This window comes from Salvia hispanica, chromosome 3 (assembly GCF_029641045.1).
Source record: "Salvia hispanica isolate PSC_SH4W2 chromosome 3, Shi_PSC_v1, whole genome shotgun sequence".
Classification (NCBI taxonomy): Eukaryota; Viridiplantae; Streptophyta; class Magnoliopsida; order Lamiales; family Lamiaceae; genus Salvia; species Salvia hispanica.
Window position 1 is genome coordinate 29204736 of NC_142694.1, and position 19183 is coordinate 29223918.

General features: G+C 34.3%; 3 protein-coding genes across 3 annotated transcripts; all 3 read left to right on the top strand.

The window, feature by feature from the left end:
• Window positions 1-4183: 4183 nt before the first annotated feature.
• On the top strand, window positions 4184-7309 carry LOC125214724 (nucleolar protein 56-like). The gene is made up of 8 exons (XM_048115858.2): window positions 4184-4463; window positions 5029-5243; window positions 5340-5497; window positions 5697-5884; window positions 5964-6216; window positions 6285-6433; window positions 6518-6655; window positions 6880-7309. Exons 1-8 carry the CDS (start codon window positions 4259-4261, stop codon window positions 7119-7121), a joined length of 1548 nt encoding a protein of 515 aa, XP_047971815.1. The 5' UTR covers window positions 4184-4258; the 3' UTR covers window positions 7122-7309.
• A 3724-nt stretch (window positions 7310-11033) lies between these two features.
• On the top strand, window positions 11034-13459 carry LOC125212052 (uncharacterized). Its single transcript, XM_048112084.2, has 3 exons — window positions 11034-11618; window positions 12442-12627; window positions 12856-13459. The coding sequence occupies exons 1-3, from the start codon at window positions 11145-11147 to the stop codon at window positions 13138-13140; spliced, it is 945 nt and encodes a 314-aa protein (XP_047968041.1). The 5' UTR covers window positions 11034-11144; the 3' UTR covers window positions 13141-13459.
• Window positions 13460-15276: 1817 nt separating this feature from the next.
• On the top strand, window positions 15277-16559 carry LOC125215626 (CASP-like protein 2B1). Its single transcript, XM_048117095.2, has 3 exons — window positions 15277-15566; window positions 15660-15792; window positions 16116-16559. Exons 1-3 carry the CDS (start codon window positions 15349-15351, stop codon window positions 16353-16355), a joined length of 591 nt encoding a protein of 196 aa, XP_047973052.1. The 5' UTR covers window positions 15277-15348; the 3' UTR covers window positions 16356-16559.
• The last annotated feature ends 2624 nt before the right edge of the window (window positions 16560-19183 follow it).

Consider the following 19183-nt stretch of genomic DNA (forward strand, 5'->3'; position numbering starts at 1 on the left):
TAATTTTTAAATTAATTGTTGATCATATGATCCATATTATTATCTTCTTTCTCGTATTTTTTTAGACTATAAATATATGATATTTGGTAGCTTATGATCCACACATTCCTATATTTTATTCATTACTTCATTGAGCTTAATGCATAAATTTTACTCAATTTTAGGTATTCTTTTGATATAATCTTATTTTTAAAATTCCAATTATATACTCATGTCCCTATTTTTCTAAAAAGAATAATCAATTTCAATTTAAATTCACTATTTACAATAGATTATATTACTATTATTTTTTAGTATTGGATTATAATTTATTAAACGCAGATGGGCAATGCGACCTCCACCACATTGTCGGTCGTGTATGCGTGACTCCCGCAATATCTATTCTTCAATTACGTTTAAAATATAACTTTTGTATCACACTACCATGAATGTTTCGATGTTATAGTTTGAAGCGAATACAATGATATTATGCCATTTGATTATTCATATATTAAGTGTGGTAATCCCAAATAAGAATTATCAGTTGTAATTTATTTGTCCATATTTTAATTATATGTTTACATTTAATGTATTATTATATTCATATTATTATTTATATAATTAGATTATTATCAATATTAAATATACTTATTTCCAAAATGTAAACATATAGATGTCAATCACACAAGTGTTATGCAGTTATACTAGTAAATAATTAAAAAAGCATAAAAGTATACTTACTATCAAATCTTATGCTTCACTATAGTTTAATTATCCATAGAATTCTATTTTTGTGTTTTTCGATGGCCAAATACAATCTATTTTTCAAAAATTCCATATCCAATATCAATTTACTGAAAGAATAAACAATATGCTTTCACAAAAAGAAAAAAAATCATATCCAAAACCAATTTATGGAAAGAATAAGCAATAAACTTTCGCAAAAAGAAAAAAAAAATAGTGATAGGACGGGGGTGGTCTGCTGTGGTCCCAATGAGGCGTGCTTCTTCATCACATAGCCTTGAAACAATTACATAGTTAAGTTGTACTCTGCACCCTTTTATATATTTAATTAATGTTAATTTTGTGAATTCAATTTTGATTGTTTTTTTTTTTACGTAACTAGTTGTGGCCTTGTGGGGGGTATAATCGTTCAAGTATATAGTTCACTATGGACAAACAGAATTGTGACATCTTCCATATCAATAAGTTTCATTGTTTTTTATACTTGACTAGTTGTAATGTATAAGTGTATAACTCAAACGAACTAATAGAATTGTAACACCTTTTCTTTTTTAATCCTTTTTTTTTTAATGTAAATGAATCAAATGAGAAAGGAAAAAATAATGTACCAGCATTATTCGGATATACCCGATGAATACAACCAGGGGCGGAGCTAGGGTGGGGCCAGGGGGGCCCTTGGGCCCTCAATATTTTGAGTATTACCTATATATAACATATGCATACTAAGTATTTCAATATGTAATGTAGCATAGGTGGGATGTTAACTTGCCTACTCTGCACAAGACCTGAGTTTGAGTTCGAGTCTTAGTGGCGCCTGTAGTATTTTTTCCATTTCCACCATTCTAGTTTTGTTTTCTTTTAATTTAAAGTTATCCATTAATGAGTTTTGTTTTCTTTTAATTTAAAGTTATCCATTAATGAATTTTACATTCTAAGGATAAAAATTAGTAGGAATTTACATTGATTTGTCTCCATATATATTTATTCTTTCTATTGTTCGTCTTCTAATTTTTCACTATTTATCTTTTCCACAACTATTTATGACGCGGCTTTGTTAAAAAAAGTGAAACAATTATTTAAAGAAATTTGGACCCCCCATCGTCACTGGATACAACCAACTAGCCTAAGCTAGCGAGTCGGGGAAAGACAAAGCCAACATAACTTGGTATATCCAAGGGCTTGTACGAACCCAACATACAACATCTTACCTAAGTGGCTAGGTGCAGACCTTTATATGAAATCTAGCTGCTGAGACAAGCATCCTTGCCAAGGAAAACAATATAGATGAACACATAGACATAAAACTCTCCAATGGTAGAGGGTGAGCCTTGTTAAAGTGTGGGTATAGTCATATATAGTAGTAGTAGTTAAAGTTCAAGAAAAAATTATCGGTTTCGAATCCACCATACAGTAGTGATGGGGACGATATCAATCATCCAAGGTCCTATATACATCATTGTATGCTTCTCCATCACATAACATTGATACAGTTACATTTTCCAAGTAGAAATGTACTGGACTAGCTAAATGTATGACTGATAATATCTAATTGTGGTTTGCAAGTATATATTGCTCAAACATATTACTAATAGATTAGTAGTAATACATTTCTTTTCTATATTATACTCCCTCCCTCCTTCCCAATTAAGTTGGTACAAATTTTTAGACACGAAGATTAAGAAATTGTGTTGAATAGATTAAATGAAAGTAAAATAAAATAAAAAAGAGAAAAAAGTCAGAGAGATAAAGAGAGAGTAAAATATATCATGAAATAAAGTAAGGACCCGTTCGCTTGCTCATATTTAGTCATAAATAGGGCACACTCAGGTTATTTATGGTTGTTTGGTTTTCACTAGATAAAAACGGCTGGCCCTACAGAAAGCCTCCGGCCTGCATTGTAGACGCATTATTTGAGCAAAAATAAATCACGGAGCTGAGCTGATATTTCAAATCTGCTCCGCTACAGTTTCCAAGATTTGAGGCCGAAATTACCATTGCGCCCCCCAATTTTTTTGAATCCACCTCGTCGACGTCGTCCTCATTTTGGACTTTGTCATTCTCTCTCTCTCTTCCCCCTCATTCGACAGACCCTTGCTCTCTCTCTCTCCACTTGTTCTCTCCTAACCGGCGACACATCATGAATCATCTCGTCGAAAGGAACGACCACCACACTGGGTTTCATTGGTAAGTTACGTTACTTATGATCGCCCGATTCGGGAATCCTTGAATAGTCGGTGTTATTGTATGTACACAGATTCCACTTTCTGCATATCTATAATGCCGGAAATTTTGAACAAACTTTCAGATCCGTAAAGTTCGCCCCCGTTCTATCGATTCGGCTAAAAAATCAATTTTAACTGTGGTGTTTAGAGGTACCCACGGTTCAGGAACCGGCGGTTGCGGTTCGGAACCGCCGGTTCCGGTTTTAGAAATTGTTGAACCGGAACTGAACCGCGAGGGTGTTTCGCGGTTCCGGTTCTGGTTCCAAAACCGTCGGTTTCGGTTTCGAACCGACGATTTTCTGAAAATTTTTTACGGTTTTTCACGGTTCCGAACCGCCGATTTTTTTGCAGTTCCGGCTTGATTTCACGGTTTTCCGACGGGTTTTCGCGGTTCCGGCACGATTTCGATTTGAAAATTTTTGAACCTGAACCGAACCACGGTTCAAAAATCGACGGTTTCGGTTTGGGTAAATTCTCACGGTTTTGGTTTGGAACCGTAACCGGCGGTTGCAGTTTCGGTTTTAACCGCCGGTTCGGTAAACCTTGGACAGGTCTAGTGGTGTTGAACAACTTTCAGATCCCTCTACGACCGACTCTGACAACAATGCTAACAAAATCGAAGTAGCTCTGGTGCAAAAGGTATGCGGATTTTTATAGATCCGACTTTTTCAGATGGTATATCTCTCATTCCAGCATAAAAGTATACTTTGATTATGAACAGCTTTCAGATCCCTCTTCCTTCGAGCCTGAAAACGATGCACAAACTCAAAGTGCTCACCGGAGGTATGCAGTTTTTGACAGATCCGGCTAAAACCATGAGGGTATATGTGGAACAATCTACAAACATGGAGGGCAATATGGTCAACGTAGAACCATTTCTGTCCCCACCCGACACTCAAATAAGACTCAACAAACACCAACAATCGAATAAGACTTGGTGGGGCCAACCACATTTAATTCCAGCTGGTTTTAATACATGCAAAATGAAATGCGGATAAGCGAACGAGTCTTAAGAGTAATTGGATGTTTTGTTTTTTGTCAAAAAATGAAATGACTCAACTTTGTTAGGACATTCCAAAAAAGAATACGACTCAACTTAGTTGGAACGGTCGAAGTATGTTCCTATTGATTTAGTGATATACTAGTAATTAAATCATTTTAGATTTGATGTAGTAATAAAAATAATGGAGAGGCCCGGCCCAGTGACATTCTGTGCTCTAAAACAGGGCCGTAGAACCCTAATTCCTAAATCACAATCATAAAACCTCTTCTTCTCCGCCATTCCTGACACTCCCCACCGTTCTCTCGCTGCGATGACTCTCTACTTGCTATACGAGTCTGCGTCGGGATACGGCCTCTTCTCAGCTGATGGAATCGATGAAATTGGCCAGAACACGGAGGCTGTCAGGACCTCCGTCGTCGACCTCAACCGTTTTGGTAAAGTGGTAAAGCTCGCCGCCTTTACCCCCTACGATTCCGCGCTTGATGCGCTCAACCAATGCAACGCTATTTCTGAAGGTAAAAACCGTGGAATTTTATTCTAACTACGTTTATTAATTGTTTGCTTTCAACTTCTCAGTATTACTCCACTAAAATAGCTGATTTTTGCACTCATACGAAGACGTATAAGGATTTTTCGAATAATAGTGTTTGTAAGGGATATTGATGTAGCTATACCTGCTTTTTTGTCGTCTGCTTTGGAGGAGTTCTGTTTTGTCATTTTGAGCTCGGTTTAGAATGTGGTGTTTGTGCATCTGTGTTATTGGAATGACTGAAAGGGCACTGTAGTGAATGATTTTGCTGTTTATGAAGTTGAATTTATCTTATTCCTAGTGTTGTGAAAAATCTAGTATTGTTCTAAGCATTTCTGTGTTGTTCACTCTCAGCTTGTAGAGCTCCAACGTGGTATGATAATGATTTTATTTAGTTTCCCCCTTCTCTTGTCTTGGCTAGAGTAATTTAAAACCAATGCACCGACCATTTTTATAAATTATACTTGCTTATTATCAAATTGTAAGTAATGGAGTATATAACATAACTATTTTTCTTCTGGAAAATATGTTAACATTTTTTTTACTTTAAGGTCAAATGACTGATGAGCTGAGGAACTTTTTGGAGCTAACTTTACCCAAGGTCAAAGAGGGTAAGAAGCCAAAGTTTAGTTTGGGAGTGGCAGAGCCAAAACTCGGATCACATATTTCTGAAGTGACCAAAATTCCCTGCCAAAGTAATGAGTTTGTTCTTGAGCTTATTCGTGGCATTCGTTTGCATTTTGACCGCTTCATTGAAAACCTTAAGGTTAGCCATTTTCTGATTTTCTTTCCTTCTATTGATGTGTTTTATAAAATAAAAAAATGATGTGTGGTATTCTCATCTTCATTCATATTTGAACAGCCTGGGGATTTGGAAAAGGCTCAACTTGGTCTTGGTCACAGCTACAGCAGAGCAAAAGTGAAGTTCAATGTGAACCGTGTGGATAATATGGTTATCCAAGCTATATTTCTTCTGGATACCCTTGATAAAGATATTAATTCCTTTTCCATGAGAGTGAGGTAGTGTATTCCTTCCAATTAGTTCCTGTCTCTACTGTTTCTTAAATCACAGTGCTATAAGCAGCTGTTTACTATACCCATGGTTATGCATTGCCTCTGTGTATTTGCTACTAGTTGGTAGTTAACATGTATTTTCAGTAGCCTAAGTTGCATTCCACCTGTAAATATTAATTTCATATTTCAATAATGTTTCATGCAGAGAATGGTACTCTTGGCATTTCCCAGAGTTGGTTAAGATTGTTAATGATAACTATCTGTATGCCAAAGTTGCAAAATATGTAGATGACAAAGCACAGTTGTCTGAAGACAAATTATCTGGTCTGACTGACATAGTAGGAGATGAAGATAAAGCAAAGGAGATTATTGAAGCTGCCAAGGCATCCATGGGTAAGTTTTCTTTTCTAAAATTTGTTTGTCAGAGGGCTTGCATAATCTCCTATTAACTTGCCACTATTTATTTTTACAGGTCAGGATTTGTCACCTATTGATTTGATTAATGTCAAGCAATTTGCACAAAGAGTGATGGACCTTGCTGAGTATAGAAAGAAGCTTTATGACTATCTTGTTTCTAAAATGAGCGACATTGCTCCTAATCTGGCTGCATTGATTGGTGAGGTTGTTGGTGCTCGTTTGATTTCCCATGCTGGCAGTCTTACGAACTTGGCAAAGTGCCCTTCTTCTACTCTTCAGATCCTTGGTGCTGAGAAGGCTCTGTTCAGGTACTTCTGTTGAAGCCTTGTGCATCTTGTTGGCCCACACTCTAATTTTGCTTATACTAAATCCTCAGGGCATTGAAAACACATGGAAACACTCCAAAGTATGGTCTCATATTTCATTCTTCATTCATTGGCCGTGCTTCTGCTAAAAATAAAGGCCGTATGGCTCGGTATCTTGCTAACAAGTGCTCAATTGCCTCTCGTCTCGACTGTTTCTTAGGTAACTAATTGGTCTCGTGGTACTTGTTCATCTTGCCTTATGGATAAAAGTTTATCGGTGAATCATGGTGTCCTTTTGATGCAGAGACAAGTACTACTGCTTTTGGAGAGAAACTTCGTGAACAGGTTGAAGAACGCCTGGACTTTTATGACAAGGGTGTTGCTCCTCGTAAAAACATTGATGTCATGAAGTCTGTCATTGACACAGTTGAAAGCAAAGAAGGTTTGAGCCACCCCTCTCTTGTTTTCTACTGAATTACTTAAATTAATTAATAGATGAGTCATGTACCCTACCAAACTGCCCTTAAATGGTGTCTCTACTTAACAGTAGTGTTTATATCTCGATAGTTTATATAGATACATCATTAGTTGTATATTATCTTGTATTGGCTTTCTAGTTTGTATTTTCATTGTCTTACAACTAAATTTACTTGAAAACTTCGCCAGAGGATGAGCCAATGGCCGATGCGAATGGAAATTCACATGAGGAGCCTAAATCAGAAAAGAAGAAGAAGAAGAAGGAGAAGAGGAAGCAACAAGATGACGAAGACCAGGAAATGGCTGATGTGAATGGCGGTGAAGTAGAAGATGGAACTGCCAAAAAGAAGAAAAAGAAGAAGAGCAAAGACAAGGACTCAGAAGATACCCCAGCGCCCACAGAAGGGAAAAAGAAGAAGTCTAGAACTTGAAAAGTGACAACAATTTTGGAAGAAGATATGAGTTTTTGTTGTCTCTCCTCAAGCAGGAATATGTTGAAAGAACGCTATAAAGTGTTATAGTTTCTGTAGTGATGTGTTCTGCTAGTATGCTGTGACATTATTAGTTTTGATATTATGTTAATTTTAGCTTCAAAATGGAAGTACCAGAAATTGCGTGATGTGTTTATTGTGAGTTTATACACTTGTCATGTTCTAAGGTTACTTCCAAGTGTGTAACCTAATCACTTTGTGGTAACCTGCAGTAAAAACCTTAATTCATACTCCCCTGCTTCTCTCCGATTATTTCCTAGTACGATTGACAATACCAATTTTTTCGATGATTTGTATGTTGGAAAGTTCGTTGTGTCTAGGTGCTTGGTTGATTAAAAGTCGTTTTGAACTATTTAGGTTTGGATTATTATTAATTAATCTAATAATGGTGAGCGTTTGATACGTTAAAAATTACTCTTTTCTATGTATTTTCTTCTACTCTCCCGTACTTTATTCTATCTATTTGAATTATCTTATTATTTATTCTATTTTCATTTCAATTAACTCGCTAAATATTTATTTTTTAATTTTTGTGTTAAACCTCAACCTTAATAGAGTGGGGGAGTACTTTATTAAAATGACGTACTCCCTCCGTCCACGTAAAATAGACAAGATTGTAAATGACACAAGTTTTAATGTATAACTGGTAAAGTAAGAGAGAGATAGTAAAAATAAGAGAGAAATAGGGAAAAGGCGGTGAAAGGAGTGTTAGTTGATTGTGAAATCCATATTTAGAATGATGTTAGGGTTAGTATTGACTAAAAACTTTCCAGTTAAAACTTAGTCTATTTTTTAAGGACGGAATAAAGTGGCAAAATTTGTCTATTTTTTGTGAACGGAGGGATTATTTAACTTGAATTGAAGCAAGCACACTGTATTTTTATTTTTAATACTGAGTGTAGTACTAGTATTAAAAATGCGTCTACAGCTTGAATTGCGACTAGTATACTGTATTATTTTTATTATTAAAAGCGAATAAATTGTTTGCTACCAAATCATTTGGCCTGCAATTTTATAGAGCGCCGACACCCACACCTCAGGGGATGTAAGTATGTGACCATTACTCGTATGAATATAGACATAATAGTAGTATATACGTATTATTTGCGCACACTACACGGAATTACATAAAACAGAATTTTCTTTAATACCCAATCATATTTTTCAAATACCTATTTAAAGATTTAGGATATATTTTATTGAAAAAGTTTGATGTTAACTTGTGTTGAAAATAGAATTTTCTTTAACTTGTGTTGAAAATACTTTGATGTGTTGAATAAAATTATTTTATCATCTCAAATCGTGTACTTTATATAAAAATTAGTAGTTGCATTAAATATACTTTTTGAAAACGTTGTTCAATCTTTCAACATTTAATATTTCTACATTTTATCAAAATCAGGTTAACTTTGCCCATCAAATTCAATGCACATTGAATAGAGTTTTTTTAGCTAGCAGTTACACAAAGTGACAAAACGATAATTGTTCATTCATCAAGAGCAATAAAATGGATAGAAAGTGATGTAATAATATATAGTCAATTAAAAATAACAAATAAGTGGATGGATTATGAGTTTAATAATTAGTTGATTGCATCTAGTTTGTTATATTCACCATAAGTGGATGGATTATGAGTTTTATAATTAGTTGATTGCATCTAGTTTGTTATATTCACCAGGGGTTATGTTTGTTGAAATTCAAAATTGATATGATTATGAATGAGAATCAAAGTCCAATTGTCATTAGGTTGTATGATTACATTTCCCAACTAAAATTTTGTTTGCAACTAAAATACAGCCAAATGAGAATAAGCCAACTTGTCTAAACAAAATCAGAGCTGCTATAAGTTATCAACAGCTAGCTGTGTTAGACATATAATGAACGCCCATACAATCTTTGCATCAAGCTAAAGGAAAAAAATCAAAGTAGTAAATCCTAATGTTTAAACACTCAATTCTATGTTTTAATTAAATTATCATATCACTCAATGTAAAAAACCGTTTGTGTTTTAAAGGTCGCGTTCTGTTCGTTAGACAAGATAATAGTGGGATGTAATATGCGATAAGCCAAAATAGGGTTTCTATAGGATTAAATTAGTCATATGGGTGAAGGTGAGATGGTTAATCATGAGATGCTATGTAATTTTAGCACTAAGGAGGCATACCAAGATACATTGTACGTTATGGGCCAAACTTTTGAGAATAAAATAACCGAACAAAAGATGAAACTAGACATTACCGTTAATTATAATTAAGTAATCATGACAACTAAACAACATGAGAATATTAATTAGTTAAATGCCTGAATACATGAAAAATCCCAAGCTCAACTGGACCTTTTTAGATTGATCATTGATGATTATAGTTATTCATTTTGAGGGAAAATGGCAATGCTCAATCCCAAAAGACCTTTTGAATACTATGAATGTTATCAAATTAATTAAATTTATACTCTAACTAAAAAAATACTCTCATTGTTTAGAGGAAATAAAGGTGAAGTAAAATTCTCATGACAAAGCCCTAAAACCAGCACCAAAAACAAAAGCAATGCAACTAACTAAGAATGATTGCAAAAAGTGATTAAATGCTTTCTTGAATACGCTTGAAGAGTAACTAAGTAAGCATGGTGCATGTGTTCGGGAAAAAAGGAAAAAGAAAAGAAAGATGGAAGGCAAGCTGTCCAAACTTAAAAAAAACACAAATCAATTGGCCGAATAAAGACAAAAACCTAATCAGCAATTTCTCTAAGTGAAAATTGTTAAATACTAAATCACATGAAATTTCTCAAATTTCTTAAAACTTAAAAATTAAATTATAAAAAATGAAAAATTTTCTATTATCTCATCCGTTTCATTTCTTTGCAATAATGTGCCACCCTATTTTAAATACACTACCCATCACATAAATAATTAAATATGTACTCCCTCGCCCTCGGTCCCTTTGTAGCTGAGTCATATTCCTTTTTTGGTTGTCCCACTTAGGGCTGGGGAAAAATACCGAAAAAATGATATATCGCTCGTATCGTATTGAAAAATATCGAAAAATTATCGAATTTTCGATATATCGTAATTTTCGATACGATACGATATCGTATCGTAAGTTTTCGATATGATAACGATATGAATTTCCTTATATTGCGATATATCGTTTTATATCGAAAATACGATATATATCGAAAATTTTCGATTTTCGATATATATCGAAATTTTCGATATATATCGATATTTAACGATATATCGAATTTCAGTACGATATATCGAAATATCGATACAATAACGATATGAAATTTTTTTATATCGATATTTTCGATACGATACACGATACAACGTTTTCGATACGATATATCGTATCGACCCACCCCTAGTCCCACTATAGCTCAGTCATTTCCTATTTTGGTAAAAAATATAAACTTTTCTTCTCTCTTACTTTATTCTCTCTCCGTCTCTCTACATTTTTCCTTTCTTACTTTATTCTTTCTTCACTTAACTCACTTTTAACACAAGTTCTTAATTCCCTACCCCAAAAAAACATAGAAGTCTCTACAATATAGAGACGAATGGAGTATAATTTTAAAGAAAGCAAGTGGGTTAATTATTTGTCACATCATCACATATTTTGCAACAAGAAATACGACAGATAAAATAATTGTAAAATTTCATCGAATCATAATTTAATTTTCAGATTCTAAAAAGTATGGAACAATCTTGATTTATTGCAATTTGGCCTTCACTTAAATAAAACCCGTAATTCCAACTGGCATATTTAGACTGACCCCCTAATTAATTTCCAAAAAAAACATTAAACAAATTCAGACATTAACGTGCTATGTTTCCTTGGACTTTCTTCACTCCTCCAACAAGGAATCAAATCCACCGTCGCAGAGATCTATTTCTCTCTCTCTCTCTCTTTCTCTCCATCTCTCACTAAACCATCACAAAAAAAAAAAAATCTCCGGCAACCCAAAATGTCAATGCATGGGAAGACCGATTCGGAGGTGACGAGCCTGGCCCCGTCGTCTCCGAATCGGGCCGTGTACTACGTGCAGAGTCCCTCGCGGGACTCTCACGACGGCGAGAAGACGACGAATTCGTTCCACTCGACGCCGATCCTGAGCCCCATGGGGTCCCCGGGACGCCAGTCGAGGGACTCGTCCTCGACCCGCTACTCGGGCTCCCTGAAGCCCGGGTCGCAGAAGTCGAGCAACGGGTCCCGGCGCCACCACCACCACCACCACCACCGCAAGGCGGACGAGAAGCAGTGGAAGGAGTTCGACGCCATCGAGGAGGAGGGCCTCCTCGACGACGACTCCGGCCGCCGCGGGGTGCCGCGCCGGTGCTATTTCCCGGTGTTCGTGCTCGGATTCTTGGTGCTGTTTTCGTTTTTCGCTTTGATCCTTTGGGGCGCCAGCAGGAATCAGAAACCTAGAGTCACCATGAAGGTAACTACTTTACGTTTCTGAATGACAAAATGTGCAAACAATATATATTAGTGCCATCCCTATTAGTATTGTATTAAGATACAATAAAAATCTATAATTAAGTGGAAAATATTTTATGATTGTGTATAGATCATAGATGTGATCTTTAATTTGTGATTAATGGCATTCATTAATGTGTCTTGAATTGGTAAATATGAGATCAATTTGTTGGTGAGATGGTGAGATCTGGTGTTGCAATGCATCATTAAATTGACCATTTTGCTTAGATTTTTATTTGACCACGTGAAATGAGCAACCAACTACTTCATTCGGTGGAAGATGTTGAATTTTGATCTTGTTATTTTTATTTAGAATTTAAATTTTTTAGAAATACTCTATAAGTTATAGTACTCCACTTATCTGTAATTTTCAGTTAATAGTGCAAATCGAAATTTTAGACCATAATTCATTCGTAAGTCAATTTGAGAATATATTTAGATATTATAGGAATGAGTATTAAATGTATAAGTGAATCTGTGATATTAAATAGATCAGGCCCAGTTCCCAGTGAGCATGTGCTAGGGCCCAAAATATTAGGTAGGCACAAAATAATGCATGCTTCTACATTTATAGTTATACTATCTAAATGGGAAATTTTTAATTTAGCCCATATTTAATATTCAAAGGAGTGGACCTTAATTCGGTCTAACCTATTAAAGATAGCCACATTTTCTCCCTTGATTCACAGAATTCTTTTTATTTTGTGTATTTATCATGACTCACATATTTGGTGTGAAAGTGAAACTAAAATTTCAAATTCATGGAAAATTGAATAATTTTGCAGAGTATATTGTTCGAGGACTTCATGATCAATGCAGGATCCGACGCATCAGGTGTGAGTACCGAAATGGTAACGATGAATTCAACAGTGAAACTCGTGTTTCGTAACAAAGGAACATTTTTTGGAGTGCACGTCACGTCTTCGCCGTTGGACCTTACCTTCTCTCAACTTCCTATTGCCACTGGAGCCGTAAGAACTTCTCATTCCCATTTATAACTCCATAATCTTTTAGGTCAAATTGTCGCAAAAACTATAAAATTTGAACAAATTCTTGCATGTCACACAACCTTAAAAACAAGTTAGAAAAATCACGAATATTCTATTCATTCGCAATGAATTATTCTGCTAGGAAAACTTTTGGTGAAATTATATGTGACAGTTGAGAAATCATACGTGGACGTCACTGTTCGATTGCAGATAAAAAAGTTTTACCAATCAAGAAGTAGTCAAAGGACAGTGAGTGTAATGGTGAAAGGAACTAGCATTCCTTTGTACGGAGGTGGTGCGGATTTGGGCAGCAAAGAAGGGAAACCGCTCATGCCAGTTCCACTTGCTATGAATTTCACTGTTCGGGCCCGGGCTTACATTTTGGGCCATTTAGTGAAGCCCAAATTCTACAAACGAGTCCAATGCGCTGTCGTTTTGGACCCAAAGAAAATGAACGTCGCCATCTCTCTGAAGAATTCATGCACTTACAATTAAGAGAAGGGGAAAAATAGAAAATATTTTGTGAGAGAGAGAGAGAAAGTCATGCTATTATATGGCTGATACGAGGGCGGCGGAGAAATGCTTGGTGCATCTTTCCGGCGCCGGCGAAGGCAAGAAGATTACTTTTAATAACTTGCATCTCTTGATTAATTTTGTTTGTTATTATAATTGGAAATTGGTGGGATGTGTTTTCTTTTTTTATGGGTATAGTTGAATTTGTTATTAGTATTATGTTATGTTATGATATTATGGACGTAGTAGGGATTTTGCATGTTTCTCATTTAAGGAAATCATTTGTAATTTGTTATGTTAACGCATAGAATGTGAGTAATAATGGAATACATGAAGAAAAATATGACCCTAGGCGTAGATATTTATATGATTTGAAGTAATTTTAGTTAAGTATATAAAAATATGTGGAGTACTAAATTAACTAATTAAGCATCTAAAAATAATGAAAAGTTAAGAAGTCAGAAATTAAGCGCCGACATAAAAGAGAGTGGGAATGGGAATGCGTAGCCATATCATTATCATATCCAAAGCCCACTCTCGAATCCTTGCCCTTTCTCTCTCGGGCTGCCAAAACCGCAATACCACATTTCTCTCATTAACTTTCCTTTTATTGCTCATTGTTTTTGTTCCATGCTATTCACTTTATAGTACTCCATGTTGCGGCGGAACGGAATGGGAGGACGCATTGTAATTTTACACGTTCAAGAGGTTCGTGTTGTAATTTTATGTGCTTCCGCTATGGAATCACTTGTAGGGAGAATGATACACACGTCTTGTAGGATCTATTCACTAATCTATTACCCTTACATATACATAGAAGACTCCACATTAATTTTCAAACCGTTCCAACACCAAGATCCACCCTTACACTATCACTTGTCATGTTACGTTTTTAACCCCAGACTTTCTTAATTGTGTACGCCCTTTTATTCCTAGTTAAACAGACATCAGAATTGAGACCACTCCAGTATTAATTTGGTGTACGTCCAAATAACGCAGATTGAATTGAGCACGACTGATAAGAACTAACTTACACATGAACTCAATTATATAACTAATGGAAAAACATGTTCAAGCAAACATTATACAAACTATGAGCAATCCGTAAATCTAGCGACTCATGGTGGTTACAAAGATGAAATCAATACATGTAAATACCACGGTGAACAAATCTTCTGTAGATGAAAGTTTGGACCGACTCACAAAATATGCACACTTTGGCCCTCTACAAGTTTTGATGCACCTAAAGTGACCACACTCTTTGTTGAGACTGTAGCCAAAGACCATGGGTGTCCCAAGAGTGTCTAACAAAAACACAATTTTTATGAGTTCCTCAAGCTCATGGCATATAGTTATTATTTACCTTTACTTAACACCTTCTAACAGATGGACAATGCAAATAAAATCAAATATTATGATTTAAATGACAGTTATATGCAAATACAGTATTTACTTAATTAATTTTGATTTGCTATAAGAGTATAATGGGTTTCAATCTATTATTTATGAGAAAAAAATGTTTAATATACATACCTTTAAGTATACTAATTAAAGAATTCATCCCATTAAGTTTGTGAGCTCTTAATTCGGTAAATTTAGCTCAAATCTAGTTTTTCATTAGAATTCAAACTTGAATGTAGCAATACTCGATTTCATACACAACACCTATACTATTATGTGCAGGCGGAATTTGCGGCAATTTCACGAATTCATATTTTATGGTATTCATATAAAATATCGGATTAATTCAAGTATTTTATTTATCTCTACAGTGATCTAGTATTTCATTTTCTTGGAAGCAGAATCCATTGCTCCTTCCCAGAAAAGCAGTGATGAATCTTAGGCATTCGATTTTAAATGCTGTATCAGATACCCGAAAATGACTCCTGCTTCAATATCATATTAATTTGTCTCTCCCATTTATAACAATTATTATTTCACCATTCTTTATTAATTTAACAAGCTTCGTAGCCACGTTGCATGGCAATCCGATAGCCCTTCTAGCACACTCCATCATCATCTAAAATTTAAATTGACCACAAAAATAATAATACTATATATTTATATATTTAAAATAAGGGTTTGCCCTAGGTCTATATAAGGTGGTAGAAAGTTGCTAGTTGAGACAATACCTGCTTCTGTATAGTGTGTGTTGTGTGTGTATTTTCTTCGTCTTCATTAAGAAAGATCATGAGTTATCTCGGCGTGGGTGTGAGTCCTGGCAATGTGCCAGTGTATACCAATTTAAAGGTGATTGAGAAGAGAGTGAGGGTTGCTGAATTAGTATTGAGGTTTATGGTCTGTGCTTTCGCAGTTGTTTCGGCTCTTCTTGTTGGAACTGACTCACAAGTTAAAGAGATCTTGGGTATTAGGAAGAAAGCCAAGTTTACAGATGTGAAAGCCCTTGTGTGAGTTCCATCTTGGTACTATATTTTCATTTTTTTTTGTTATGTACATAAATTAATTGTTGTTTTATTAATTTTTGTGATTTTGTTTTGCAGTTTCATGGTGATAGTTAGTGGTTTAGCTGCAGCATATTCACTAGCCCAAGTTGTTAGGTGTGTTTTGAGTGTGATGAGAGGGGGTTTGCTTCTCAACAAGCCCTTGGCTTGGGCCATTTTCTCCGGTGATCAAGTATGTAATTCTCCTAAGTCCTAATCAATTAGTTTTATGTGATTTGTAAGGGTTCGTCCATGTACAATCAAACTCCAAATTAATATGATATAGTCTGCTTTGCGCTAAGTCTGTCACAATTTTGTTCTTGGTACACTTTCCAAAAAGCCTCATATTCCAATAGTATGAGGCCTTTTGAAACGTGTCATAAGAACAAAAACCGAAGGGCTTAATTAGCCAAAGAGGAGAATATCCTACTAATGTGGAGTTCAGGTGTGCATCGACAAATTTAATCCCACTCATGCATGCAAATGACAATAACAAAAATCATAAATATTGCGAAGGTGATGGCTTATTTGGGGGTGTCTGCGGTGGCAGCGGCTGCGCAATCAGGGGCGCTGGCGAAGTTGGGGCAGCCGGAGCTTCAATGGATGAAAGTATGCAACATGTATGCCAAATTTTGCAACCAAATAGGTGAGGGAATTGGTGCTGCTCTGCTGCTCACCCTCTCTATGATATTCCTCTCCGCTCTTTCGGCTTTCAGTCTCTTCCGTTTGTATGGCCTCAATAAACCAAAGAAATAGGCTACGACTAACGCTAAAGGTCTTGGGTTTGAGCAAACTTTATCGGGGTCTTTAAATTTATGTTCATTTTACCAATAAAAAATTAGGCTACGACTATTTTATTCTGTCTATTATATCAAGTTCATATGTTGTAATGATTTATTATCCTGTATGATTTGGTTGTGTAATAAAATAGGGATTTAATTTAATTTGTTCATTTTGTGATGTTTGTCTGTTGAATTTTCTTACAAGGACTAGGAGTGTTAATTAAACAACTTTGTCAATTATCTCAAAATTATACTAACATGCTCATGATAAACTATATGTAAAAATATATATAAAAAAAAGAAAAAAAACTATATGTAAAAATATTAAAAGCTTTATATACAATATAACAGAGTGAGACATTGAAATTGAGAACTAATGAGCCATACCCAAAACATAATCTTTTGAGTCTTATCCCACTCACTATTAATTATTTACAGAACATTTTATTATTAAATAAATTATTTTATTACATAATATATCATGATTAACATTTATAATAAAGAATTGGATTGAAAAACACACACACACCACATTTTAAAAATTAAAATAATCAAATCTGATAGTATGATATGTTAAAATTCTATAGTAAATGTTAATCACAATACATTATATAATGGTTAAATTTTATTTTGTAACAGGATACTATTAAAATGATAAAGTTATAAGTTGAACACCGTGGAATGCTGAAGATTGTAAGATAGACGATCTCATCCAACGAAAAAAAGTAATAGGAAAACCTACAAAGAAATTAAAAAAACAAGACTTATTTATATCTATTAAAGAATTTGACTTGTTACACGACGGTCACTTTGACTTTTCTGCACTCATTAGGTGTCATTTTAACTTTTTTACACTCATTTTATTCAAATAATAATAAATAATTAAAATAAAAAAATGATATATTAACAGAGAGAATAATATAGAAAAAAGACGCAAAGGGAGTATAGTCAAATATAAATTTATCGTCTAAATAAGAGGCAACAAGTACATATACAATGACAAATGAAAAAAAAATTGAAAGTAAAAAATCAATACAATAATGAAAAAAAACAGACATTTTTGGTGGAAAATTATGTACCAACATATGTCGAAGGAACGATGATAATTAAATGCGAAAACACATGTGGTCATCCTCAACAATTCTAGAATCGATTATAGGAGCATTAATTTGTGACAAAATAAAATACAAAAAATGAAGTCGAAGCAATCTAGAAAAGCAAGTAGGCGTAACACGTGTGCAACTAGCTATTTAAGTGCATGCATGCATGCAGAGAGTTTAGATTCTAGAACACCAAAATGTAACCACAAAATGTGGCGGTGGCTCATCTCGGAAATGAACAATATTTTCAACTATAAATAGCCCAGTCATAACTTCTGGTTGACAACGAACACTCATTTAAATTGAGGCTTAGTTTATTTTTTATTAATAATTTGAAGAAAGACAAAGTTAATAGCAAATATTTACACTTCATCCGGTCCAAAAATAAAAACATTTCTAATAATACGAGTTTTAATATATAGTTATTGTTGAAATAAGAGATAGAAAAATAAAAAGTAATTGAAATATTATTAATAGAAATTATACGACCCACTTATAGAAAAAAAGAAGTTACTAAAATTAGAATGTAGCTAGGACGAATAAAAAAAAAGGCTCTATTTTTAAGGATTGAAGGATATGACAGATTTCCTAAACTATAAATTCCAGTGACAATGGGCTACTTGAATTTTTTCTATGCTGCTTGAGGAAAATTATCCGCCCACAAAAATATGGAGTGTCAAAACTTGAGTGGAAAATCGGTGAATATGTATTTGACATCACTTTCCCATTAAAAAAATAACACTCCCTTTATAAAGTATAGAGTGCAATAAAACTATTTTATCCATATGGTAGATATGCACAAGATTCAAAAGGCAATTACTATAATAATTCCTCCGTCCACGAAAAATAGAACACATATGTAAATGACACGGGTTTAAATATGGAATTAGTAAAATAAGAGAGAAGTGAAAAATGTAAAAGAAAAATAGTGTTAGTAGAATGTGGGTCCACATTATTAATAAGAGATAAGGGAAAAAGGTAAGAGAGAAGTTGTTGAAAACTTTCATTTTTTAAATATGCTCTATTTTTCGTGGACAACCAAAAATGACAAATATGCTCTATTTTTTTTGGATGAAGGGAGTATTAGATGCTAAGAATATTTCGAAGATCCGCATTTTCGATAGTTTAATAGGATGATTTCAAAGTTCATGAGCAATTTACGTTTGTTAAAATAAATAGGATATAGAGATAAAGAAAAATTATTGAGCGTAACACAACCAAAAAAAAAAATTTAATCCTAATTTTTGAACCCTAAAATTTTTGCATTTAACGCTTTTACTGTTGTAAAGTCCGTGAATTAAATATCGAGTGTAATTGTTATTTGATATTTTTGTGACCTAATTTGATTTGGAATTTTTGACTGTGCATTGACTGAGTCAATTCCGTTTACTAAATGATGTGGCATATTGGATAATTGATACTTGGGGAATTAAATTATTATTTGTATGAGTATCATTGCCGAGGAGAAACAAATTTTTACGAAATTGAATTTGCAATGGCGATCTTGCAATGTGAATTTAATATTTCCTTTGTGAGAAATATTTATTGGACTCAGTTCTGTGTTGGGTATATAATAGATAAAATAATTAAACCAAGACCAAAATCTCTTATCATTCTTTTGAGCTAATGATTCTCAAACCACAAGTTAAATCTTTTCAAGCATGATTTTATCAAGCATGTCATATTAGCATAGAACATAGAA

What these genes read in the sequence shown, in the direction of transcription:
- LOC125214724 (XM_048115858.2), top strand. Translation starts at nt 4,259, where the DNA reads ATGACTCTCTACTTGCTATACGAGTCTGCGTCGGGATACGGCCTCTTC. An exon ending in GCTTCATTGAAAACCTTAAG is followed by an intron (nt 5,244 to 5,339) that starts GTTAGCCATTTT and finishes ATATTTGAACAG; the next exon opens with CCTGGGGATTTGGAAAAGGC. An exon ending in AGCTGCCAAGGCATCCATGG is followed by an intron (nt 5,885 to 5,963) that starts GTAAGTTTTCTT and finishes TTATTTTTACAG; the next exon opens with GTCAGGATTTGTCACCTATT.
- LOC125212052 (XM_048112084.2), top strand. Translation starts at nt 11,145, where the DNA reads ATGTCAATGCATGGGAAGACCGATTCGGAGGTGACGAGCCTGGCCCCG. An exon ending in AACCTAGAGTCACCATGAAG is followed by an intron (nt 11,619 to 12,441) that starts GTAACTACTTTA and finishes ATAATTTTGCAG; the next exon opens with AGTATATTGTTCGAGGACTT. An exon ending in TTCCTATTGCCACTGGAGCC is followed by an intron (nt 12,628 to 12,855) that starts GTAAGAACTTCT and finishes GTTCGATTGCAG; the next exon opens with ATAAAAAAGTTTTACCAATC.
- LOC125215626 (XM_048117095.2), top strand. Translation starts at nt 15,349, where the DNA reads ATGAGTTATCTCGGCGTGGGTGTGAGTCCTGGCAATGTGCCAGTGTAT. An exon ending in ACAGATGTGAAAGCCCTTGT is followed by an intron (nt 15,567 to 15,659) that starts GTGAGTTCCATC and finishes TTTGTTTTGCAG; the next exon opens with TTTCATGGTGATAGTTAGTG. An exon ending in CCATTTTCTCCGGTGATCAA is followed by an intron (nt 15,793 to 16,115) that starts GTATGTAATTCT and finishes AATATTGCGAAG; the next exon opens with GTGATGGCTTATTTGGGGGT.